Here is a 27,355-nt window from a genome sequence, read left to right as displayed (position 1 = left end):
TGTGTGCTGACCCAGCTAACCGCTCAAACAGGAAGCCATTTATCCAAGGCCAAGCTTCTTACTGCAGCTCCAAGATTGCCTTTGTTCTTTTGTGCGACAACAGACAATGATGATTTTGGGATGAGATTGATTTTTGGAGACTGAGTCTCGGTCCGGTTACGTAAGAGGCGGTCCGGCTCGGCTCTCATCTGGGTCAGACGGAAACATATTCCATCCGACAAAAAACACAAACACCTTCCGGTAAATGTAACAATTGGAAATCGGCAATTTTTAATGACGGATACAAACTTAGAAATAGAAAACAAAAAAGATTGATTCAGGTTTTGAAGCATTACATCCCAGTTACCAGAATGAATGTTTCAAACATAAGTCACAAAGACGATAGCAATCGGAGAAATCACAGTAACCTAAATACGACCAAACACTCATTCAGGTTCATTTCCTTTGTCTAATGACTTCCTGCTTTGGCGTTTTTCCACCTCTATTACGCGTGTGTCTGTATCTTTCATGTTATGGGAGTTTGCCTGCATAAATATACTTAATTGCTTATAGGCATAAATGTTACCTTAATCACAGATATAGATCGACATGGTGTCTAATCCGTTATCAGGATTTGTTGTTTATGCAGTTATTTTGCCGAATATCTGCCGAAAGTACAGAATCTCATTGTATGGTGAAAACACCAGCTTCCTAGATAGAGGAAGCTCACTCTGCATTTAGCTTGAAATGTATTCTGCATTTCAGTTTATAGTCCAGTACTTGAAAAGAGTTAAGAAACAAGTCATTTCTATGCACACAGAAACAAACAAAACTAGAATACAACCAACCATAATCAAGTAGTTTTACTTGCCTAAAGTACTGCTGAGCTTGCATGTTTGTCTTTACGTTCAAGTGCGTGCAACAGATCAGCTGCAACTCTCTTTATTATATATTGTATATATAAATGTATGAAAAAGAACTCGACACACAAGTGTTTCTGTCGTTGGCAGACTAAAGACTCGAGGGGCCAATTCATAAAAGAATTTCGCAGCTTTTGTGGCAACTAAACCTGCACAAATATGAACGGTTTCGCCGAACAAAAATGTGTAAGTATCTGTTTGCAACAGAGCCTATTTTCTGCAAAAATCTAAATTTATAATGGAAAATTCCCATTGGCTTTTTATCGAGGGAATCAGTGAGAAGCTAATAAAAATACATTATACTCACAGTTGCAGTGAAATTGTTAGCGACCTCAGAGAGTTGGCAGCAAATGAAGCCCATTTATAAGGGGTGTCACACCCAGACGTTCCACTTTCCACCTTATTTTACAGCCTGAAGGTGTGCATTTTGAAAACACCATCAGCACTGACCGGCTGGGATATTATATTCCAAGTTAGTGGTTTCTCTCCACCATGTGTGGATTCCCTACCCGAGGTTTAGAGGAATGCCTCTGCCCCGCGGCGGTTCGGTCCTCTTGCTCGCAGCCTGAACATTTCATTTACCTCTCTGACATTATTCTGCCTCAAGAGTTAATTGCTGCAAAGGCGACATTTGTACTTTGCCAAATGGATAATTTCGTGATATCATGAGCCAATATTGTGAGTGAATTACACCGTGAAAGTGATTGATGGCGCTATCAGCGGCCGCAATCCTCTTTTGTGTCATGTTGTTGATCCAACACATGACACATTGTATTAAAAAACAACAGCAATATTACATGAAATATAGGCTCCACGTTCCTCATTTTTCCTCAGTTTTCGCGAACATTACAAACACACGTCAGTTAGATACATCGTTACCTCAACTAAAAATGTCCTAAAATCCAAAAATCCTAAAAGTTGCATTTCCACTTGCATTTTCCCTTCTGTTTGGAAGTCAAACACTTGATAAGCAAAGTCCATGACACTCTACGGACTACAATCAATTAAGTTTGCCCTTGAACTGTCCTGTCGTGATCAAGGGCATTTTGACTTCTGATACAGTGACATCAGGCACGTCGATTATAATGGCTTTAAAACATGGCCAGCTCTAAAGTTGACTATTGTTATACATCAATGAAAGGTTTCATCAACGGTACTGAGATAAATAAAGGCACCTTTGCTGGAACTGATGAGCCTGTAGCCAGCTGCAACAATCAGTGGAATACTAAAAAGGACAACACAACTGAGGAAAGAACATCCCCACGGTGCAACCACACGGTAGTCATTTTGTGTACAGTGTACAGATGAGTCGGAGTTAGGGAACGCCAAACGAGGCCTCAAGCGATGAAGTGAGCTCAGGCTGCGCTGCAGGTAGAACCTCCCCTGTCCTCCCCAGAGATCCCGGTCTTCCTTTTTATCCCCCTCGACAGAGTGAGAGGCCATGTACTGTACTTCCTCCGACATCTTTGCCCATGATGCATCTCAAAGTCCTGCCTTTTTTTCCTCCGCCAACACCCTTTCCTCTGGCGTTCCACTGCCCAACAGTGTTTCCATCCAAAAGGATTCAGAGCATCTTGGTGCTACGAGTAGATGGTGATGACCTCCCGGCCACCTCCTCGAACCAACAGGACGCGGTCCAGGCCGTCCATCAGGACCTCCAGGAACTCCATATCTGTGAGGCACATTCTGGTTAAGGACATATGCACGTCATACCAACACATGCAGCTATTTCCTGACTTACTTGCTTTTTACAGTTTTGAAAACCTCAAATTCTGGGTGTGAAAATTGTTTCTATCAGTGAAGGAATTTACTCAAGCGCTGTACTTAAACACACATTTGATGTGCTTGTACTCTACTTGAATATTTCCATTTAATGTTTTATTAGACTTTCACTTCACTGCATAGTAAATTGTTGCAGAACTTATATTAGTTTATTTAATGATTAATTATAAATAAAATAGTAATTTTCGGAAATATACTTATTCACTTAAGAGTACAGAGAGAGAATATCGATAGCACTCTGATGTATACTTAGTGTGAAGCTACAGCTTTGTGGCCAGTAAGCTTAGCATAGCATTAAGCATGGCTGTGTCCACAGTGGGAAACAAATGGTGAAATGTTAATGGATAAGATGACTGGCATTGGAAGGACATCAAGAGGCTCATAACTAATAATTTAGATTAAACAAAAAAGATATCCCATGTATCGTGTATTTACATGATAAATAATTTGAACTGGATTTTGGCTGACATTTGGCAATGGTGCCATTGACATCCACTTTTCTTCAACTATTCCTTTAATACGTCAAACTATCTATGAATGACTGAACGACTTGTTCTGAAAACACAAGGATACAGTTGCTGTCCCCTTTCTTGTTCTTCGGCGGGCCCGGCATGTTGAGCAAGACCAGCTGCGAGTCGCGGGACTTCTTGAGCACCACCTCGTTCAGCTTCACAGCCGTGTGCATCCTCCGCACGTTGGACTGGTTGCTACGTTGGACCACAGACATTAACGAGAGCATCGGTTATCCTGACGTTCTTTTTCAGGACGATAATCTTATGGTAAATCCACAGGAAGCACAGCATGAGTGGCCGGGGATGTGAGGATCTTGGAGGCAAATGCACATGCGGCTTTCATATTTGTCATCATGCAGCAACATACAAACAGAACTACTTTCACACAAGCATGCCAACACGGACATTATTTTTGCATATTGCATATGTACATAGAACAAAATTGAATGCACATGCAACCAAAAAGCAAAAGATAAAAGGGACTTACAGATTCTCCCACTCGCTGGAGCAAAGGATAAAAAAAAGAAAAAACATATCCAACATTAACACAATAATAAAGGCTGCTCCTGAATTTCTAGATGCAGGAAGATCTTGTATAATTAGCGCTCCTACGGCATCAAACAGTATGAGCAAATTACATTATAAACTACAAGCCCAAAACTAAATTATTGAATGGGATTTGTGTCCAACTGGCCACCATGAACGGCGGGACTCAGCAAAGATGGCAGGACGCCTATTTGATAACTTCAATTACAAATTGCAGCATATCTAAATATATACAACACATGTAATAACATTAATATAAAAAAGGCAATACATTAAGACATTAATGTTCTGCAGCTACTCACGGCTTCATGTTGAAGATGTCTTTAACCCCCATGCCTTCTCTGTGTCTGTTCCTCTCATTGACCAGTTTGTCTTTGGTCCAGGTCATGTGGACACGGTCCGGCGGGGCACCTGCTTCTCTGTCATTCGCTGTGGAATGAGACGCCGTGTTCCGGTCGTGGATCAACTGGGCCTAAACCAACGACAGGTCAGGGGATGAAAAAGTCCTTTTTTTTCGTTTCCGTTCAGAAGGATCCTGTATTTTATCTTTGCATTCTTCTTTCATTTTAACCAAAAAGCATATTGTCATTATGTGGGATGTTAAATCACGACCAGAAGAGGATATGAGGAGTTGTAGGAGATATGAGGAGATGTAGAGCTAGTTATTAGACAGGTTCATGGTGCTGTCATGCACATGCAGGAAAAGTACACAGAAACACAAACTGTCTTTTACAGTGGATACAAGACACAGTGAAATAAATTATTTAAAATGTTCTATGTTTTTAATGTTCTAGTTCTGCCTATATGTGACAATTGTGAACTCTTTGTGTTTTCACCCACGTGAATCTTTAAAAACACTTGTTACAACAATAAACGCAGAATTGAGTGAGCTTTATCCAGGCTTCTGCGTATATACTTCCTCTTACTTCCTAGTTTGTGGATCATGCAAATGTAAACAAGCGCGACAATAAAATAATGTATAAGAAAAAACATGTCAACCAAATGAGTATTATGTTGGTAGGATAGGGATACTGATGGACCCACAACTATTTCAACTCTATAAACATGATCTATAACATGTTGACCCTGCATCTCTGTCCACTCGGCATCGACAGAAAATGTTATCTCTGAGTTTAGCTTCTAAAGACCTCACTGTGTGCAGCATAGGAGGTGTAATGAGTGGATTAGGACGCGAGGAAGGGATGGCATGATAAATGGATGGACCAGTGGCAACGTGGTTGGCGACTACAGGCCCTTTTGGTCACCGTGGCTACCTCATCCTCCGGTATGCACAGGGGGTTGAAGGAACGGACACCTGGTGGCTTCTTCCTCTTTATGGAGCCGCGCGATACATCTGTGATGCTCTGAATCTGAGCCCGTTATCCAATCACAGAGGGGGGAGGGTTCAAAGGTCAACAACAGCAGATAACAGTAGGAGTTATGCTACGCCTTTGGGTTATGGGTTGCTGTATCAGTTTATTTATTTATTTTTTTTAGTTTCTAGTTTGGTATAGCATTTTAACATTGTGTTCACGTGTAAACGTTACACCTAAATATACAAAAATTGTATTGATAAGTTTGAGTGCATTTGAGCTCTATTTATAGTGTAGTTTCGCGTTAAAGTTTAGGATGTTTTTTAGTTTGGTTTCCAGTGTTCTAGATAGCATTTTTGTTTATTTTGGTGGCACTTTCAACTAGCCCTTTGCCAAGTCCCGTCTTTCAAACGCAGACTGGCAAATCATATCTCAGTGTTGACCAGCTCCGACCAGTGTCCAACAAATATGCGGCTCTGCTCCATAGACCCTCATGCAAAGGTTTTCAATTTTCTTTATCTTGAGGCTAGTTTTGTGGATTTAAAGTTGGTCATGATTAAACACTGTGTAATAGAGATACTCGTTACCTGGAGAAGTTGGAAGGAGATAGACGTTTCTGAAACAGCTAGCCAGATAACATTAGCACATCACTAAATAGCGTTAGCACTTCTATGCTACGCTAGCTACTGAAGGTATTCTGAATGTGTACAGGGAATCACAGTTTTGTTCCTTAACGTCATTGTCTTGTGTTTTGATCTCCAGGTGATGTGGTGTTTCAGTTTTACACTCCATCTGTAAGATCTCGCTTCTATCTTTATCTTTTTAACCTGCCTTTTTTTTTTTTTACTGCTGAATGGGTTCGAAACCCTGATACAGCCTTCAAACACATATTGTTTGTTTTGCTTCTCTATAAAATCGGGATGATATTTATTTAGGAAGTGCAATTAGTGACAGTGTGGGCTCCATGGCCGCTCTGACGAGTAGCAGCAGGGGGTGGGGCTTAGCCAAGGCTCAGTTGAATTAAAGTGAATTGCCATAACACTAATGCTAACAATGCAGATGTGTCACTCCTACCTCTTAATGCTGTTGGTGAGAACACATCCTTATGTTGTTTATCAGAGACATTGATATATTAAACCTGACCTTTTCCCCACACTTGCTACAGTATCGAACAAGAGTGTCACGTACCTCTCTCTCCCTTTCGGTGCGGGACAGCTGCATCTGTTTGAGCATTTGAGACCTTTGCTCCATCACCAGCGTCTTCTCATAGGTGAAGGCTGAGATGTCGCTTTCATGCTGGAGGGACACATAGAACACATTTGTACTCACTCTGGTGAGGCTAACGTTTTCACGGAGGGCAGTTCAGAGAATGATTTAGCCTTTCTGTATGTTGCCTAGGGGCAGGTGGACCACCACCATTATTTGGCTCAACCATCATTGGATGCCAAAATTAAATGACTGAATATCTTCCTACCATTTCCACCACCTCCACCACAGCATCCAGACGTAGATGGTAGAGAAACATCTGGAGGTCTTTCTTCATCTGGATGGAGTTGTCCTCCATATGGGCCACCGTGAAGATTCGCATTTTACACTTCCTCCACACCTGCAGAGATAAGAGATAGATCTGCTGCTGGTTACACAGTCAATCTTGTTAATCTTGGATATTCAGCCAATCCAAGAGCACTAACTTCACACACACACACACACACACACACACACACACACACACACACACACACACACACACACACACACGCACCTTGTGCTGACTAAGTAGAAATGGCAGCAGCATGAGCAGTCCACCATCGTGTACGATCCACCACACATCGATGGTTCCTTCCTTCAGACGATCCTGGTTGCTAGGGAAATGGTCGATGTTCTTGGCAACCAGCAGCGCCTGATGGGCCGCCGTCGTCTCTCTCACTGTCTCTGCAGAGAGAGAGAGAGACAGAGAGAGAGAGAGAGGTCAGGGTTCTGTGTCCTCTTTCCATGATTGATTTCATTTCTCCATTCAAGGCGCTTCGGTGCATTTTACCGATGAAGTTCCTTCTCGCGAAGGGGTCCCGGGCCTGACTCCAGCCCGCCGGCCAGGCCATCAGGACGGCGTTGTGTTTCATTCCTCCGAGGCCCGCTGACTGGATGAGCAGGGAGAAGCCGTCTCGCAGGTTGGAAGACACCACCACGTGGGAGAAACCCTTCATCTTCTCTGCCGCCATGGCCGTCTTCAAGTTCTGAAGGGGGCCGAGTGGCGGGAAGAGAGAGAGAAGGAAACAGATGGAGTGATGAATCAGGTGATGAGTTGAGCCGAAAGATTTGGGGATTTAGATGTAAGTTAAAGGTAAGTAGAATCATCAGGGTTTGAACCGATGCTGGTGTTCAACATGACTGACTCTCTAAAACCTGAGTTTGTACACCTCTTTTTCCTACAACTTTTAATGAGACATAAACACACTCAAGCAGGACCAGCGATGACTTGATTGTCATTGTGGCGTGGGAGCTTCCATAAAAAACACAAAATAAAACATCCATCAGTCCTCTCTCGGAGCTAAATTCCACTCGCTGGATAAGTTTTTTCATACACACGTTGTGTTTTCAGCTTGTTTTACTGCCCCCAAGTGGGTAAAGAGGATATTTTAATGACACTTAAAAACTATTACTATAAAACTATTACTATTGTGAAAGATAAGAAAACAAATAAAACACCTCCACAATCAGCCTGTTGGAATAAAAAAAGATTCTAAGTGCACGCTAAACCATATAGCATGCACTTAGTGGAAACTTTAAGTGTTTTGGTTTAACTTGTAAATGAGCACACAGTTTCTTTTTTTTTTTTACTGTATTGCTTCAAAAGGGTGCACAGGAAGGACTGAACAGTCATCCCTACAAACCTTCTCTCCCGACTTGGCTTCGTTCCCCCGGGTCATGTAGGTTCCTTCCAGGACCGAGCTGACGATGGTCAGTCCCTTTCCCGCCTTGAGCTGCGTGGTGAAGGACAGGAGGCGAGGGTGCTTCACCTCCAGTTCAGGGTCCAGCTTACACAGCACCAGCAGCTGGGGCCTGGAGAAAAAATAAGCATTAAGAATAAAATATTACAAATCTATCGTTTATACTAAAAGGAAATTGTGCCAGTTTTACTCGTCACAGTGTGTGTCTAGTTGTCTTGCGGAGTGTGAAGTTTGACGTAAGTACCTCAAGTGATGTCACGAGTCGGTTAGCTACACTTGAATCCTAGACTGTACTGTCAGCGGTTGAGTTGCATTGTGGGTAATGCAGGTGCCAGGTTTTGACAGGGGAGAAGAATATGTGGAATACATGTTTGATGCTATCCATCGCATGCCGCAATTTTTTGTATTTATTTACCACATTTGAGATCTAAAATCTTGGCCCATTTGCTGCTTTGTTTGTTTGGATTATAGTTTGCAGAGATTTGTATTTTAGACTTTAAGGGAAAGTTTCCTTTTGAGGCAATCCAGGCATGACAAGAAATAAAGATCCTGAAAGATAGCACACCAGGTTTAGCGCGTCCCCTTCGTCTGGCTTCTTCAGGATTACGGCAAATCGCAACGCACTCTCACCTCCAGTTTTTGGTGTGGAGCGGCACTTCCTCCAGCCGGATGAGAGCGTAGCGTGCTGCATTCAGGGACAGACCTCTGATCCCATCTCCCCATTCCTTCACTGCCCTGCAAACCAAAACAAATCCAAAGCGGGTCGTGTTTCACATTGTTCCCAAGCGCAACAAAATAAAAGGAGACCTTCACATGTTTCGCCTGGACTCACCCTCTGTACTCAATGTACTTGTAAAGACAACCGGCTATCACCATGGCGACCAGGGCGTAGTACCAGGAGGAGATGAACATGAGGGAGAGACACAGGCTCATCCCTAAGAAGGACAAGGTCCTACAAGGACACTGCGTATTAATACATGTGCAATGAGCAAAATCTGTGGTTTTGAATCAAAGCTCTAGAAAGCTCACATCTCTGTTCTTACCAGTGATAGAACTTGAAGCGAGGTCTCCAGTTGGGGGTGCGGAGCAACGTCTGAACAGCACAGGCCAGGTTAACAAACAGGTAGCACATGAGGAAAAACCTGAGCGGGGCGCATGAACAGTAAGTAAAGAGATTATTGACGAGAGAAAGGACAGTAATTAAAAGGCTGACGGCAGGTTGGTGTTTGTGGTGTTCGAGGAGGTGAGCCACGTACATGGAGAGGATGGGGGCCACGGCATCCAGAGACGCGATGAGAATTCCTATCTCGCATATCCCCACTGTCAGCAGTAGAGCCCAGGTGGGCTCCCCGTTAGCCTTCCCATGACCGAACACCTGAGAGACAGAGACACCAACACGTCTTATCGTCCGGGTCCAAACGCTTTGGCATTTCATATGTGTATCAAAGAAGGATGACATGTTTGGTTGCTTTTTGGGGGGTTGAATCGTAATGCAATGTAGCGTAGTTAGGATATAGTCTATGTGATAGCTGATTATTATTTCGGACAGTTATCAAGCAAAAGCACCAGAGAAAGTTTAAAGGCAACACATGAGGGATGGCAATGGAAAAATACTGCTGCAGGTTTTATATATCATATCATATTATATTTCATAGAACTACATTGTGCTCATGCTGGCAATAACCTTTTGGAGCTAAAACTCCTCGAGTTAACACTTTTGCAGCCTTCTTTCGATACATCAACACAGGGTGATGTGTGTAGTCGCTTTCATATTCGTCCTTGTCCTCATCTGCTCCATTTTTGGTGTATTCATCATTGTCAGACCTTCCATAAAATTGCAGGAAGAACACATTCTTTTGTTGCCTCTTCCATCAAGCCGTCTGCCGTGGCCTTCGGCTTGTGAATCTGCCGCTGGGGCTCAGAAACTTAGATCCTCCCGAATGATAAGATAGCGTTCTCTCCACATTGGCCATTAATTCACCTCTCCTTACACAGGCACTGTCTGTGCACGTTCGTGTGCCGATGTGCATTTGTCCTTCTCTGCTGAGCGTTCATCATCCTGCAGACTTCTTCCTTCTTGCAAGAATAAATACATCCCAAGCTTGTGAATAGGAGTTACAAATAATTCCACCACAAGATAACGCTCTAATATTTAATGAGGTCATGTGACTTGACCTGTGAGAACATTGTGGCCCGACAGGAGGTGACGATACACTGTTAGGTACGAGAGATGGAAGAGTGGGCAGACCTGCTTAAAGACACTGAGGACGCTGTAGGGGTTCAAGAACTTTCCCCAATTAAATAAATACAAAGTTTAAATGAACATGGCAAACCATGATGACGATGATAATAATAAGTGGTGATATGTTGTGTTATTATTCTTTTAGTTATATATTCTCTTTTAGTAAATGTTGGGAGTATATTATAACTCCAAATGCATTCAGATTAATGTCTAGTGACATGTCTAGCGACATGTCCCCTTGTGGAGAAAGACTATTCGACATGACTGCCACCACAGAGCTGGACCGAAGCCAAACATTTTAGAATGTGAAAAATAAAGGTGAGCAGAACCTTTAAACGAGTCGTTGCTGTGTAATGTAATTACAACGACACGCAGCGGTGTCATTTGGCATGTATGAAAGCTGAAAAGAGCCTTCAAGACCAGATCAAAAGTAACACAAACCAACAACCATGTTGTGGTTCGGTGACGCTTGACTGTAAAAGCATACAGGGACTGAAACATATTTTTTCTAACACTGACCTGCAAGATTGGGATGATGCCATCCCGAGCGATGGCCTGCAACAGCCGGGGGGCGCCAGTGAGGCTCTGAAGCCCCGCCCCACAGCAGGAGAAAAAAGAGCCAATCACAATCACCCAGGGCGACGGCCAAGCCAGAACACCAATCACCGGGGTCTTCTTCACCGAGTAACCAAACCTGCAACGACCACATCCATCAGAGGCGGTTCAGAAATCAGACGGCCCATTGAGAGTCATGGCCACGCCCACTTAGGAAACAGGAAGTGCGAGTCATCTTCGTTATAGAGCATCTTTGATACAGTATACTAAATGCACTGTACCTGTGTGAGCCACATCAAAGACACATTTCGATCAATATAAGATGTAAAATATGAATGTTGCCAACGTGTATTTGTTTTGCAAAGATAAAAAAAAAAAAATCTTACTTGTCTCTCAGCACCACTCCTTCAATACAGGCTCCAAACAAGACCACGCAGGAGATGTCTGAGCGCTCAGTTAAGGTGGAAATACTCGCCGTATTTACTTTGCAAGCCTGAACCCAAACACCTCTTACACATGCATATGCTGGCTTGTACTATCGTGTGTCTATATGTCTCAGGGATACAGATGAACGAGGTGGTGAGAATGGCCATTATGGTTCCTACTGGGATGGACCTCTGGGCGTCTCTGAGATCACCAGACCTATTGGAACCGGCCATTATACCTGAAATCAAAATCACACACACACACACACACACAACGTTAGAGTTAGACAAGGCTTTGGAGGAAGTATTGTGATCCTACTTATGTCAACTACTTATGAGAACATCTCTTTTCAAAGTTGTTCAATATACAACCATAATAGCACTTTCGTAGCACTTAAATGGCTCTAACTGATAGCACTTTGTAGTTTAACTTTATTGAAGAAATTGTACGTTCTTGGTTCTTGTTCTGAGTTTGTACTCATGGTTTATTGTAAGTCGCTTTGGATAAAAGTGTCAGCTAAATAAAATGAAATGTAACGTAATCATAATTTCTTACTGATATAATCTTAGACTACTCACCTATTCATATCTGTTTTGTATTTGATCTACCTGTGACGGAGGGGAAGTATATTCCCACCAGCAGAGTGAAGTAGGTGGCGATGTCATTGAAGACGTAGGGCCTGTCCATGTCTCCGGACGAGTCCTGGACCGGGACTGAAGTCTGATTTTTCTTCTCTATGTTGGTACCAGCTGGACCATATTCCCCCCACAGGTTGTCTAGCGGAAAGATGGCGGAGGGAAAAGCAGCCGGGTGAACATGAGGATTCATTGGCGTTGGGCAGTAAATGTCTTGTGGACGCAGCTGATACTTGACCCTCGTGGCGCGAGAGGGAAACAATACTGGATCTCAGCTTCATGAGGGGGCAATGCCGCCTCCTCTTCCTCTTCCTCCTCCTCCTCCTCACCTTTAATAACTCCGCTCATGAGCCCAGGTATGGCCTTCATCTCCGTCAGGTTGTTCAAGGTGAAATACTCATCACAGGTTGCGTTGGGACAGAAGGTGACCCACACGTTCGTGAACACGGTGACGTTCTTCACGAGCTTCGTCTTGGCGCATGTTTCAAATTCCATATTCTTCAGAGATCGGTTCCCCAACAGACAGACACTGCGGAGGACGGGAACATGTTTTCTTTCTTACAGTGGCTGTCAAAGACACGTTCTCACTCCCAATTTTTTAAATCCGCAGCAGCTTAGCCCGGAATTACAATTCTGTCCGTCCTGAAAAACCCGTAAGCACTAAATGATCATTTATTATTCAGCTCTGAGTAACTCACTTAATATCTGGTTGTTCGATCATCGTCTTGATGACTCCCGCGTACGTGGCGAGGATCGAGAGAACCACACAGGCCAGAAACACCAGCGCCAGTTTGTTCACATACCTGCAGAAAGAACAGGAAGACATGAGAGTCTGCTTGCTGGTGTGTGTGTGTGTGTGTGTGTGTGTGTGTGTGTGTGTGTGTTTGGATACTTACTTCACCCCTACAAACACTACCAGAGCCATCAGGAGCAGACAGCATGTGCCATAGACGCGCATATTGTTGGACATAGCCGCCGTTTCACCTTCTTTGAACAGCGTTGCTTCTGGAATGATGTAGATCTGGCCGTGGGGAGAAGGCATCAGAAGGAGAACGAGGGGGTCATTAATGTGCAGCAGACGTGACGCGGCCGACCTCTTAACCGCCAGAGTGGTAACGTACCAGCAGAATCTCTATGGTGCCGAGTATGTACATGGATCCAGCGAAGGTGGTTCCCAGGTAGAAGCAGAGACCCACCGCTCCTCCAAACTCCGGCCCCAGAGATCTGGAGATCATGTAGTACGAGCCGCCGGCTTCGAAGAAATAGAACCACAGTTAGTTGAACTGCAGGTGCATGTGCATGTATTTCTTAGTATTTTCTAAATGTATTTTGTCAAAAAAAAAAGAAGAAAAAAAAAGTTTGGTTTTCCATTTTTCACTGGGAAAAGCTCTAATCTGATCAAAATGTGAATATGTTAAATGTTTTAATTATTTATCGCATGCTCACAGCAAAGTGTCAGTAGGGTGAGTTTTTGGGATGAGGAATAGTGAAAAGTTTTTTTAAGAGTTGAGTTCTGATCATCAAGGCAATGCATTAGGTAATGCAGGAATGTATATATATATATATATATATATATATATATATATATATATATATATATATATATGGATATTTTATATATACATATATATTTTTTGGGCATGAAATGCAACAATTTAGGGGGCATTCTGCCAATATGACTTCTAATGTCTTTCCCCCAGAAACATCCTGTGAGGTTTTTAGGAATGTACAGGATTTCAAAATAAGGTCTCGCCATGTGCTTTCACCACAGAAAGGTTGTTGAACAAAAGGCAAAACGCATTCAATTCTCTACCGTGTCATGCCTGAATCACCATAGTGTATCTTCAGAATGTCACACAAGTGGAAAAATGAAAACACTATATCACTAAAAAATACTAATGGACGCAACGTTTCATAACGTACCTGGTACAACTCCGTTGGTTGCTATGGCGCTCATTGAGATGGCTGTGAGCAAGGTCTGCGTGGAGACAAAGAGGACACATGTCAGGTTTTGGATGCAAGAATATACAGATGTTTGCCATCTGCAGTTAATGTATTCAATTGAATTCAGTTTATTTTGGATATCCTAAAACCAAAAAAAAAAATTGCCTCAGAGGGCTTTACAGACTGTCCCGTGACCTCACATCGGATCAGAAAAAACTCCCCTCAAAAAATAGAGAAAACCCTTTAATGTGGATCTTTTGTACTTATATATATAGTATACATACAGTGTAACAGATAAATGCAAAACATAAGTCCACAGAGAACTCCTTTTATAGTCCCATCCATTCCATCCATCCATTATCCAAACCACTTATGCTCATTAGGGTCACGGGGCGTTGGTCAAGGGCGAAAGCAGGGTACACCCTGGACAAGTCGCCAGTCCATCACAGGGCAGACAACCATTAACCACCTACGGTCAATTTAGAGTCCAATTGACCTGACCTGCATGTCTTTGGACTGCGGGAGGAAACCGGAGAACCCGGAGAGAACCCACGCTGACACAGGGAGAACATACAAACTCCACATAGAAGGAACCTACCAGACCAGTATCCAAACCCTGCCCAGACCGAGATCCAAACCCCAGACCCTCTTGTTGTGAGGCGTCAGTGCTCGCCACTACACCACCATGCAGCCAATCACCTTTCATAGGTCAGATTGTGTATTTTCACCGATTGGAAAGAAACAAGGAGACCTGATACCTGAAATAACGTTTCCTTTAAAAAGAAAGATGCCAAAATCCATGTATTCATTTAAATGTCTTTTTTCAGTGTCTTTCTCAAGTGATTTAACTGACCACACTCTGTCTCAGTCACAAACACTTAAGACCTAAAGACCTTCAATCTGGTTTATAGTTTGAAGGTACTTTGTTTGTTTTTTGAATTTCTTTCTCTCTAAAAATGGAATTCGTGGGATCGCTGAGGATAGATGGGACAAAGCTTTCTACCTGGAGTTATCCGAAAACAATATCATCTATTCTTTAGGAATATCAGAGGTCAACAGAGTGTTATTTTTGATTAGAATGAGCTCTCTCCATCTGCCCCATGGGGGAAAGGGTTTGGGTTTGGTGGATTACAGAAGTCCCCAAACTTCCTTGTTAATCTCCAACCAAGAATGACCTCTGACCTCATCTAGAGTCACGTCTAACAGATGTCCATGTTCAAGTATTGGGGTTTAACGCTGCGTTCCAGACAACTTTAAGCATGTCTGACCTTCTGAAAAAAAAAACAATGACTCAAAGTCAGAGTTCCTACTTGTAAATTTGGGGCCAAAATCGCAGCCGCCGCCATCACGTCCTCGGTCGTCTCTCGGGTTTGACGCAGCGGAGCCGGACAGGGTGGGCGTGTACTGCAGGAGGGCGCTGAGCGCCGGCTGCTCCCATCACATGAGAGCTGAGCATTTTGAGTTCAAACTTATCAAACAGTCAGCTCTCTGTTTGGCCGCGGAGCCGCTGACGTATGAGCCCTGGCTCGAAATGAGACACAAATGTTCTGCTCGTATTTTTTGTGCTTTTTGTTGTTTTTTTGTTGGTGTGTTTCTCTCGTGGACGCCCCTCTGAGCTCGGGCATGAATCAACATCACAGGCCGAGAGGAGGGCGTGCTGATTGGCCTGCAGTCTTGTTCGCCATGCTCTAAATCTCGGCCTGAACCTCAAGCAAGCCATTGTTCCGTTTTGACATTTCATAGCATTATGAGAGGGGACCTCGCTTGTTTGTCTTTCCTTCATTCACAGTGTGATTGGTGCCACCAGTCCCATTTTGACGAACCAAGAAAAACTCAGCTTGACCCCGTCATTTCCTTCCTGCTGACTGCCTGCATTCAGCAAAACGCCAGCATACGCATCACTCACGCAGATGCAGCACATGGACACGATGGCGAAGGAGCCCAGGATTCCCGCTGTGCCGACGATCCAGGTGAGACGCAGGAAGAGGATCACGCCCAGGATGTTCTGCATGCAGGGCAGGTACACGCCGATGAAGGTTCCCATCTGAGGCACCTGGGGGCAGATAAAGGAACACACGGCGTGCACGGAGATGAGATGGAGAAACAGTACACAGCCTTCAAAAGAAGTATGTGACCTCTGCAGTCCATCATGCAGGGAGAGTTCAATGCATTTCATTCACATAACCAAAGATGTGCTTATCTTTTTTTTTAACTCACTTTTTAACAAAATAACAACATATTTTCAGACACATTCTTTGTCAATGTTTCAGTTGTATGTCTTAGTACACCAAGTATTTGCTTGTGACATGTTATGAGGTATAACAAATTTAAAAAGCTTCCTTCTTTTCCTTTTGTGCATTTATCATTTCATATTTTAAAACTGGTTGATAATACTCAACATTCCAACTGAAGTGTTTTTTTATTTGCACATGACTTGATTTACAGCATTTCCTTTTACAGTCTACACGCAGTGGAAGAGTCATATTGCACGATGACATGAATGAGTCATTGATACATTACATTTTTATAAACTGCTCGAACCTGTTTTAAGAATTATCAAATGTAAAAATTGTAATGTTAAACAACCTGCTAAACTTGTATATGTTCCTTCACCATGAATGACGTATATCCTACATATATGAATAAGATGCCACATAATCAAAAATGACACAAAAAAGAAAAAGCAAAGGACCTAAAATCCAGTTTCCATCCTGAATCTGCAGATTTTTACTCCTTTTTACTCCAAAAGACATTATTTGATCGTCAGGATTTTTTTCTAAATATAATAATAATAATATGCTGTTATTGGAACATGCAAAATCTCAAACATCCACACTGAATATCTTTAAACACTCCAAAAGCAAAATTATATATATATATATATATATATATATATATATATATATATATATATATATATATATACATATATATATATATATATATATATATATATATATATATATATATATATATATATATATATATATATATATATATATGTATGTATGTATATACCTCCTTCTCTCCCCTACAAGCAAGTGTACGTACCATTTTCCCAGTTACAAACACTTTGTCCTGTGCGTTCTCCACAGCGCTCAGCTGTCGGTCTAAATACTGCGAGGGGCCTGACGTTGATCTCCAGATGTCCCACATCGTGCCTCTCGTGTTAGTCCGTCTTTCTTCCCCTGTCTACTTCTCTGCCCCTCACTCTCCTTCTGCATGTCTGTCTTATTCTGCTTGAGTCTCCAAACCTTACGCTCTTAAAGGAAAACCGTTCCTCAGATCCTTCAGAGGGCGGGTTTCCCATCAGTGCCTCCAACACAAAGCTATACTGTCCAAGATCGGCCCGAAGAAAGCGAGGCGACCGAGTGGTGCTGAGGATATTTTCAACATAGTCTCATGTGCAGTTTTATCTGGGAGTTATGTGGCAAATGAGAGGAATTGTGGGTTTTCCTTTTTTTCCTATAATTTGTGGGAACAATTGGAATTGAAACATGTTGAGCATTTCAGAGGCTTATTGTAGTCTTTTGTTCTTTACTCAATATATACAAATTGAATGGCCTTAAGCTACTTTTACAAAGGATTGTTTTCCTAGCAGTGTGGAGTAAACTTTGCAGTGAGACAGTAGCATTTGAAAGAAAACGGAAAACTTAGAAAACTCTACGGATACTCTTTTTTTAAGTGCCTGGTGAAAATCCTTTATATAAGTATATGGAATATATGGAGTATATGGAAGTATATGGAAATATATTGAAGTATACATAAAAGGATATACATGGAGTACATAGAAAATAAATATGGAGTATATAGAAAGTATATATGGAGTATAGTATATATGGAAACATATGGAAGTATTGTGGAAGTACATGGGCGCAGTCCAGCCCAAAGCTGACATTGAGAGCATGAAGATGTCTCCGGGTTCCGTCTGTCTTTTAAGGCTAAAACTGCAAATAAACGGCACTTTGTATTTTATGTAAGTTGAATACTGTTTTGGTTCCAGCAAACCTAAAGTGTGCACAACGTTAAAAGCCAGTGGTGGGCCGTGCATTTTCTACCTGAGCCTTCTCTGCTGTCTGATATCGTTTCATTAATACGTGCATGACGGGATCCTGCGTCATTAACGGACATGTAAACCACATTAAGTAGAACAAATTCACAAGAACCTGTCACATTTAGTTTAAAAAAAACAAATGACAAAACAATCCAACAAAACTGCGGCACTAAAACATTGCACACCCAAGCCATCAGAAGGAACGATGATGATTTAATAAAAACAACACTGTGGCGGCACCCTGACTAGGTGTCATCAGCCTCAGCTAGAGGCAATGTGTGTGTGTCTCTTTTGTTAAAACAGGAGTAACGTTGAAAAACAATAAGCGTGAAAAACATTAAATTATGAAATAGCTATAACTTTGAGATTCTGATCAGGCCACCAGAGAAGGCTTAGCAGGCCCTGATGGCCCGCCACTGCTAAAAGCAGGTATTGGACATTCTGGAGGGTAACAGCTCTGAGGGCAAGGCTGTAGCTTATTTGTGCAGGATTCAACATTTTAATCCAGAACATGTGAGTGTAATGAGTTTCTCTCAGACAGGAAAGGGAACAGACAGTTTATGTGTCTTTCTAGAGCCGAGACACTCGCCAACCACCAATAAATTGGTCATTTCTGAAAGCATAAAAAGCTTCTCAAAGGTCAATATTTAGTAGTTTCCATTGACTTTGGTTATCAAATTGAATGTCTGTGGTGGTTTTTTGTTGTTTGGACCAAAGAAGATATCAGAATAAAGGGACCCCCTTCAGCTATAATTGATTTATCGGGCGCCAATAAAGCAAATTACAAATTGCGTTCTATCCCCCAAAACCGTGTGTCTGTGCACAAGAGGGATTACAATTCCTACACTGTTTATCGGATGTGAACGTAAACACACTCAAATGAAAGCTAGCCCTTTATCATGATAGTTATAGCGTAATCAGATGCTGTGTCTCATAAAGCGTGACCTAATAACACTGGGTCGAAATGTAAATCATAGAGGAACACATCTGATCAGTAAGTAATTAAAGAAATGAACTCCTTACAGTTGAAATAATCATGTCATAACATACAAAGTGTATTCCAGTCCCTGGAACCCGAATCTGCACCCCAGAGATTTTCCGAGCCAGCAGTTCGCTGTGCGTCTTTTGTGCGACAGGCAATGCAAAATCTACAAATTAGATAAAAAATCCCACAAGATGAAAGACTTAAAGATCATGGCACGTCTTTCTCACAATACAACCCATTCTTTGGCGATTTTTATGAGCCGCTCTATCGCCTCGTGATATTTTCCCAAACATCAAAGCCCACAGCGAACTGTACCAAAGCTGCATTTGAAGCATTTAAAGAAGGGATTTTATTTTCCTTTTTTAAAAACTCATTTTATCTGAAATCAGAAGGTTATAACTGACGTTTATCTTCACGCCCTTTTCTCTTGAATTTGACAACTAATCAGCTCATCGCTATCTCTTTTGCAATGTGGTTTCATTAAATCATCTTGGACTCCAGAAAGACAAGCGGTAATAGCATCCTCAATGTGAAATGATGATGGGTTGGTGTTGTGTAATAACAACACAGTGGGCTGCTTTATGGGGGACAGATACGAACACTGCACGTACAACCTGAGACACGGCAGAGCAGACGGCATCATCACTCACAGAACACGTTTCCTTCAACAGCTTCTTCCCTGACACAAAACTGTTGAAATATGTTCAACAATACAAAACATTACCTCACCTCACTCATCATGTGCAATATGTGGTATATTTTCTTTGTGAAATCATGTGTCATGTAGCTTCTGATAAAGGTGCAATGTTATAACTGTGTAATATTCCGACATAACTTTCTTCCACCTCTCAAAATGTGCAATATTCTCATATAACTCTCCACTTTTTCCTCTTTTCACAATCCAGGAACAGCACTCAGGACTAGCTTATTTCTTACTGTTATTTAACACTAAAACAATCTAATACCTTTCTTGTACATACTAGCACATTTCATACATATATCACCATATATATAGCGTTTTCATGTTTTATATGTTTTCTCTTTCTTATTATGGTGTGTTTTTATTTCCTAAACTGTTGACTCAGAGCCCTGCACAAAAAAAAATACAAAGTCTCTGGACTGTTGGACGAGGCACAAATGGCAAAATAAAAACCCTGAAAGTTGAGACAATAGAATACGCTCCAGGAAGTCTTCAGAGGTCCTAAAACAGACAGAACCCAGCATTGGCACCTTTGCTGAGTCGCTTCTGTCCTTTAGAGCAGTGGTTCTCCACCTTATTTCACTGATGTACCTCTTGAGAAATATCTTTTCAGCCAAGAACCTCCTAACCAGCACGAGGCATTTTTGGTTGAAACAAAGATGTAATATACAGCGCTGTGTCAGTGTCTGATTTAATATTGAATATATCAAATTCAGTTTATGAAGTTCAACTTATATTTTCATAAATATATAGAAAATAATTATTTTTGAATAATAGTTTGAAATATATATATATATATTTAATTCTCATGTACCCTCTGGAGGGCCTTCATGTTTGATAACCACTGCTTTAAGGGATAAGAAAGCTGCCAGAATAGTTTGCTCCACGTTGGTGCCTTAAACTAATTCAAAAATCTAAACGGACGATCCTGACTAAACTTAAATCATACGGGTTTAAAAATAGCTTTGGTCCGCACCATGACAGCGACCCTCCTGACCCCGTCCTCGTACTCGGCCTCCTCGTGCTCTCGAACGCCCTGGGTCAGGTTGGTGTAGTTGGCCAGCTTGTTGAGGAGAGACGATACCATCGGGTTACTCTCCATTTCCTCCTGCAGGGAGACGGGGAAAAGAAAATATGCACTGATGAAAAAAAGCATGCACGTTTCGTTTTTTGACAGGAACTGAGACACGCCACCGCGATGCTCCTGTTTCAGCCTCATCCACCAGCTTTGTTTAGAATGGATTTCAAGATGGTATTGATTACTTTAAAGACTCCCATGAGTCTGCCATGAGTAAATCACTTTGCATCTTGCACTCTATTAAACTAATATTTGTTGTCAATTATCATTACTATTATTCATTACTATTATTACCCACATCTGAAGGTTTGGAGCCAGAAACCTTCTGATCATAGGCTACAGCTGTCTGACGTTCAGTACTTGTTATTAGTAGTAGTTATAGTTATTAAGTCTTAACTTGCTTTAAAAATGTCTCCTTAGATTTTTTGTTTTTTAACATGTACATCAAATTGTTTAACATTCATAAAGAGTGGACATTGGGACATTGTCTTACCTCAAATAAGGCCATGTTCTTGCCTTCATAATAATGGTGTCTGTCTTCGTCTGTGTTGATGAAGGGACTGGACTCTCTCTGACTGTCATCTCCTAGTGGGAAACACAGGACCAATACACACACTGTGAGACGCACACCACTGAGCAGCTGGATCAAACGGTACGATTCTCGTGTACTGTCTGTAGATGTGTAGTGTGTCTATAATGTACTGGAATGTCAATTTAACAAAAACACACTCAAATACAACATGTATCATACACTTGATAAAGATTGACTAGGCGAGATTCATGTTTTGGCCATGTTTACTGTTTACATGTCGACTTTATACATGTAATATTATAATATAATATTATAATATATATGTATATGTATATGTATATATATATATATATATATATATATATATATATATATATATATATATATATATATATATATGTAGTTCCACTTCAAATCACAATGTATTTCAATATAACCGTGTTAAATAATACAACAATGTAATAACACACAATGAATATTTGTGTATTTCATGCATCTTAATGTTGACTGACACAGATTTCATAACATAACTTGCTTGTGTATTTAAGAAGGTTAAATTTGGATGACTTTATTATTTAAACGCTTTGCATCAAGACACAAGCTGTCACACCGTGGTGAGCCTTGTCTTGTCTTGGGTTGTGTCTTGTCATTTCCTGTTTTATTTTGAAAGCCTACCTCCCCCTCGTTTCAGGTCACTTGCCTTTCCTCATGTCTGATTACCTCCCTGATTCCTGATTGTTTCCACCTGTTCCCCATTACCCTCATGTGCTGATAGTCTGCTTCGTCCCTTTGTCTTGTGGGGAAGTGTCTTGTCTTCCGGACCCTTTTGCCACGGCCATGGTCATTGTGTTATTTTCCCGTAAGTGTTTTGGCCTCTAATGAGTGATTTTCTGTTGGACTTTTTAGTCTTGTTCCTTTTTTGCCTTTTTAGTGGGGTTTTTTTGTGTGTTCGACACAGTTTGTTCATCGACATTTTTCTCTGCACCTGAGTCCTCATTTCAGTCGTGGCCTGACACAAGCGTCCGGGTTTAAACGCACTTCTATTAATAGACCCTCTTGTATAACATTTTACATCCGATACGGTCTGTCGAGGTAATTAAAAGAACGTTGACCTTGAGGAACCTTGCAAACATAATCAGAGTTAGTGTTTTGGATTACTTTTGCAAGTTGTAACAATTCTATTACAATAAAAAGGACACAATAAGGCTCTGCCCACTGTTAGCATTTTGCTACAATTAGCTTTTCTAAAGACAAAGCAGCATAAGAGTAACATGGTGTGCCTTTCAAACGGCTCCGCAATCTTGGTCCTTAGCCCCTGGTTGTCATGCAGCGGTCTCAGTTTTTTAGGAACGGTATGTTATCACACAAGATCACACTGCTGTCGACCCGAAGGAGCCCAAGGCCTGATGAAGAAGTACAGTGTATTGCACATGACATGGTGATGATTGTAACAACATCGAGCATGCAACGATGAGAAGCAAAGTGTAAAAATAAATACAGGAATTTATAAATATAAGTTATACCTAAACAGGACATCATTAAATACATCTATTTCTACATTTCTGTATTTTTGTATTTATTTGTGTCTGTATGTCAGACCCTGCAGCAGTGAAATGACGTTTTCTACAGGGACTCTGGTGCTTGGAAACAGTACCGCCCTCGTCCACAGGGGCCGCCAGAATCAATGCAAACTTAAAGAACCATGTAGTAGCTTTAAGCACTGCTGTGAATCATAGGCTGACTCAAGGTCTAACACGCACACGCACATGCACACACACACATAAAATGATATGTTTTGTGTATACTGACACACACACACACATACATTTGTCTCTTTAATGGCATATTTAACAATATGCTCAAGTGCAGTAATGTGCACACTCAGCATGTTTTGTTTGGACTCTGGAGTCAAATGAACATACCTTAGCATGCCGTTGTTGAACATTTCACATCTTTGTTTTTTATCAATGAATGCAGGAGTTAAATGAATGCACTTTAGATGGAAAAGGTTTGAGTATGTATGTCTGCTGCTTGCACATTCATTTGCTTACACCAAAACTAACATGAGGAAAAGCTTCCCATGCAGTAATTGTGTTTTCCAGCAGATGTCCATATTTCTTTATATTAAACAGCAGGGTAGAGGATCAGTTCATTAAGTGCCTCACGGCATGTACAATCTGCTGCTAAATGATTAACAACCAGGATACAAGATAATATTTCTGATTGTGATAAATCAAATTTAACAGTACTCTCATAGCACTCTGCTAAATGCACTGAGGGTGTTTATCTTTCAGAGAAAGCTGAGACATAGTGGTTGGTTCTCTTCTGTTTTTTGGGGGTTTCCTCCAGGATGAAGCGCGAAGACCCATTGACCCTTCGCTAAGCCCCGCCCCTCGCTGCTATGCCATTAAGCTGTCAGAGCTGCCATGGAGCCCGCACTGTCACTAAGTGCACTTTTTTTAATAAATAATATACAAAAATAATTAAAAACCAAAAAAGGGATATCATATAGAAGCTAGAAGGATCTACAATATGATTTATATGAGGATGCATCACAGATTTTAAACGGATTCAGCAGTGAAAAAACGATTAAAAAGGTAAAATAGAGGTAGAAGCTAAAGCTGCAGATCTAAAGCTACAGATCACTGATTAAAACTGAACCACCTCATCAACTGGTGATTGAGACATTAGACAATGACATTAAGGAACAACACTGTTCCTGTGAAACTAAGTAGGTCTTTAGTCACGGATAATATCATGAAAAAGCAAAAGTAGCACGTGTTTACATTCAGTATACCTGTAGGAGCTTGTGTACCCCAGACATGCTAACGCTAGGTAATGACGTCTTCACATACTCTACTAATGTTAGCTCCACAGGTTTTTATTTAGAAGTGTAACGTTTTTGAAACGCTCAAAGGTTTATTTTTACTAGTTGGGTGCCAAAACTCTGTTTTTTTTGGTTAATTTCGAACTCATAAATACATTAATAAAGGTTCCTGCTAGACGGGCAAAATGCAAAAAAACGTACGTGTTGTGTGCAGCCCAAGGAATGATACTTCAAGCAGAAAGTGGAACTACACCAAAGACAACACCAGTCATAAGATAGCTTTGGAAAATGATTGTACGGAGACGTGTTCAGATAACATCTTGTGCAATCAGCACTGAGCGCTTAACTTTCCGTGCCTCTGCAATGGAACACACGTACAAGTACCCACTGTACTGTCACTAGGTGATAATGGGATAATGATGATGTGATAATGCTGAAACTGCAGGGCTCCGATTAAAGGGATAGTTTGGGTTTTAGGAATTTGCTCACAGTGGGGGTCGGGAACCTGTACAAATATTTTAAATGGGCACTTCAAATATTTTTCGCAGCAGGTTCAGTTCAGATTTCTGCTAGAGGCTAGATGCTCAGCCTGATGATAACTTGCTGATCTGATTTGTACTTTAATTTCCACACCACAGTGGCAGCTGAACAATCCACATTGTTTGAATTCTCCAAAAGCTCAGTGAACGACTCACTGATATAAGTTGGGGAGGGTAGCTCATAGCGTCCTTCTAAATGGGAATTGCTCTGCATGTTGATGTTGCTGTAAAAAAAAATCCTCAAAGCTCAAACAAAGGCATGTTCACAGTGTATTGTGAAATTCACCAGCTGCAGACCTTTGGCAACGGAGCACACTGCATTCTGTCATGTTGCCTCAGAGTAGTTACCGAAGTAGATTGCTCTGAAAGCGGTGTGGATTAGTCTTGCTGAAAAGGAACAGCAAACACAAGTAAATCTGACCCGAACTCACAGACAGAAATATTAGAAAAAAAGGCAAGGCCACACGACACCCTAACATCAATATTGACATTTTTGGTTCGATCTCCTTGCTTCACCTTCAATGCTTATTGCCCCCCAAGAATCTGAGGACGACTTGGTCACTTATTGGCAGATTTTTTTCATGCTTGTCAAGGCTGATTTATACTCTGGTTTTACGCGGGGACGCAAGCACGCAAGACACGCATGGACCCCCTTGCGTAGTCAAGTCAGCCATTTTGCATGCTTGCGCGCGTCACCCAAAATTTATGACTATCCGTCAGAGCTAGGCGAGCTGTTCGCAGCCCACAAGGCTGTGATTGGTCTGCTAACCTCATCCTTTCTGAGTCTCGCATTTCCGGTTTCATAGCATAATACCGCTGTTTTTAAAAGCCATAGCAGAAACACAAACAAAGGATCCCGTTGAAGAACGTTTGGCTGAAGAAGAGGTCCGCAAATATGAGCATTTATATAACCCGTCTTTGGACAAGTAAAGGACACGTAGATGGCGGTGAATTCCTTGAGGGAGATATCGGTGAACGTTGGTGTACTGTTCTGGCGTATGAAAAACGCACGGGAAGTTTGGGAACTATAAACCAAAACTGCGTGGCCAGCCATAGTTGTAGTTGCAGGAGTATAATTCGCCCTTTATCAAGATTAAGTTGCCATGGCCAACTAGTCAGCTCAAGAAAGAGCTCATAACAAGTTTGAAGCTTTGTTGTTGAATGTCATGACACACAACACTAAATGATCAATGCTAAAGGAAAGCAGGATTGTTGGAGACAAAACTTGAAAGCTTTTGGTCTATTATTGGTTTAGGAGCAATTGCATTAGTGTGCCTTCCATCGCGAACAGTGGCGCTGTCAGCTGTAACCGCCATGCGAGTAAGGTGCACACTCACGTGCACGACAACCATGCACCATCAGCCCACATATGTCAACAAAGCAAGGAAAAACTCAGATTACATCACACACACAAAAAGCGGCTGCATTCTCTGCTCAGGTGGACATTAAACAATAGTATCTATGTAGCAAATAGTTAGTAGCTGTGATATTAATGCTAATAATACTGTATATTGGAAGTTTATTTTCTCAAGCAAAGAAGTTCCAAATGAACGAGGAGCTGACTTTTTTGTCAGTAGACGGATGCTACATTTTCTGTGGAGATGATCCAGAGGCAGTGGGCAGTGTCGGCACTTTTGGCGAGGCCATCATGTTCATGTTGAGTGATTTTTGGAGATAAAATAATCAAGATATTCCAAAAACCTGATTCAATCTATAAAAAAATTAACAAATTACCTTTCTACATTAACCAAGGTGCCCTCCAAGTTCGAGTTAGCTAGCTGTGTGTTCGTGTGCGTGTGTGTGAGAGAGAGAGAGAGAGAAAGAGAAAGAGAGAGAGAGAGAGTTTGTGTGTACCTGCTATAACCTGTCAGTGTGCTTCCCTTTCAAGTTTAATCACACACTGACGCATGCAGTTTATCAAGCATGCACATTACAACAGCCAGTGCATGATGGGATAGCTGTCTGAGCACGTCTACGGGCCAAAGTAGAGGTTTTTGTCTTACACCGTGTCTTTACCTGAGTGAGGACCTTGTGAGTTATCGTCATCATCTTCCGCCCTGAAGATTTTGCCCAAGCTGACAGGTCTGCTGCCTCCAGCCGCCGCTGCCGCGCTGCTGCTGTCCCCGCCACCGCTGCCCTCTGCATCCTCCACTGGCACTACTGTGAAGTTGGTAGGCATCTTGGCTCCTCAGTTGTCTGGAAGAAAGCTTGAAAGTGGGTCGTCTGAGATTGCACTTTGTGTTGTGCAACTTTCACTCCCCCCCAAAAAAACATCCAAAGTAAGTGAAATCAAGGCCCCGGTGGGCAGTTAGAGCTTTGGTTTGACCTCAACATGGCGCTCGCTCTTAATCTTTGCTTCCATTCCTCTTTGTAATGAGTTCCAGTGTCCTCTAAACTCAGGAGGGAAGTGCAGCTGAATCCTGCGCATGAGGCAGGCCAAAGTCCTGCAGCAAGTATATCTCGTCGCTCTCTCCTTGTTCCCTTTCCTCCTCCCTCCTCCTCCCCCCTTAACCCTACAGCTCTCAAGACTATTGCCCCATGTGACCTTCTTTTTACCATGTGAATAGAGTTGGAGTCCATACATGGAGACCACTGCAGCTCCTCCCAGTGCTCTGACCGTCCCACTTCTCTGACTCACACCTTTGTTATGCCAAAAGGCGGTGAAACAAGCTCTGAAGTATTCGTAAGCGTTTCCACAGTATCTATCAAATCCACTTTGACTGAAAACAGCTGGCTCATGTTTGAAAAGGGGCAATCCAAGCGCATGCTCCTTTGCTTTCTCCGCTCCTCTGGCTTTCCTTTTGCTTCCTCTTTCCAGTCTGCGAGAAGTCTCTGCCT

The 27,355-nt window shown here is 41.9% G+C and overlaps 1 protein-coding gene across 2 annotated transcripts; it reads right to left on the bottom strand.

Annotated features, from left to right (window-relative positions):
- Positions 1–26,985, bottom strand: LOC137779046 (solute carrier family 12 member 7-like). 2 transcript variants are annotated; one of them, XM_068566501.1, is made up of 27 exons: positions 26,534–26,985; positions 21,113–21,204; positions 20,518–20,649; positions 15,709–15,855; positions 13,782–13,836; positions 12,980–13,110; positions 12,755–12,879; positions 12,557–12,661; positions 12,188–12,387; positions 11,832–11,999; positions 11,363–11,461; positions 11,184–11,241; positions 10,762–10,936; positions 9,257–9,375; positions 9,044–9,142; positions 8,833–8,952; positions 8,631–8,735; positions 7,944–8,112; positions 7,091–7,286; positions 6,815–6,984; positions 6,527–6,658; positions 6,241–6,348; positions 5,014–5,109; positions 4,042–4,211; positions 3,681–3,695; positions 3,255–3,388; positions 1–2,571 (listed from the first exon to the last, which is right to left on the bottom strand). In XM_068566501.1, exons 1-27 carry the CDS (start codon positions 26,694–26,696, stop codon positions 2,480–2,482), a joined length of 3,375 nt encoding a protein of 1,124 aa, XP_068422602.1. In that variant the 5' UTR covers positions 26,697–26,985; the 3' UTR covers positions 1–2,479. The 2 variants fall into 2 exon arrangements, with proteins under 2 accessions (XP_068422602.1, XP_068422613.1); XM_068566512.1 differs by lacking the exon at positions 5,014–5,109.
- Positions 26,986–27,355: the final 370 nt, after the last annotated feature.

This window comes from Clinocottus analis, unplaced genomic scaffold (assembly GCF_023055335.1).
Source record: "Clinocottus analis isolate CAN_PGR_092001 unplaced genomic scaffold, fCliAna1.0.p SCAF_11, whole genome shotgun sequence".
NCBI lineage: Eukaryota > Metazoa > Chordata > Actinopteri > Perciformes > Cottidae > Clinocottus > Clinocottus analis.
Note: the sequence above shows the minus strand (reverse complement) of the source record. Positions and strands in the feature narration are given on the sequence as shown.

Bases quoted from the DNA above. Each gene is read 5' to 3' on its own strand.
- LOC137779046 (XM_068566501.1), bottom strand. From the start codon at position 26,696: ATGCCTACCAACTTCACAGTAGTGCCAGTGGAGGATGCAGAGGGCAGC. The intron at 12,880-12,979 runs GTACGTTACCAC...CCCCACGGCCAG, and splicing joins GCACCATAGAGATTCTGCTG to ATCTACATCATTCCAGAAGC. The intron at 12,662-12,754 runs GTAAGTATCCAA...TTCTTTCTGCAG, and splicing joins GTAGTGTTTGTAGGGGTGAA to GTATGTGAACAAACTGGCGC.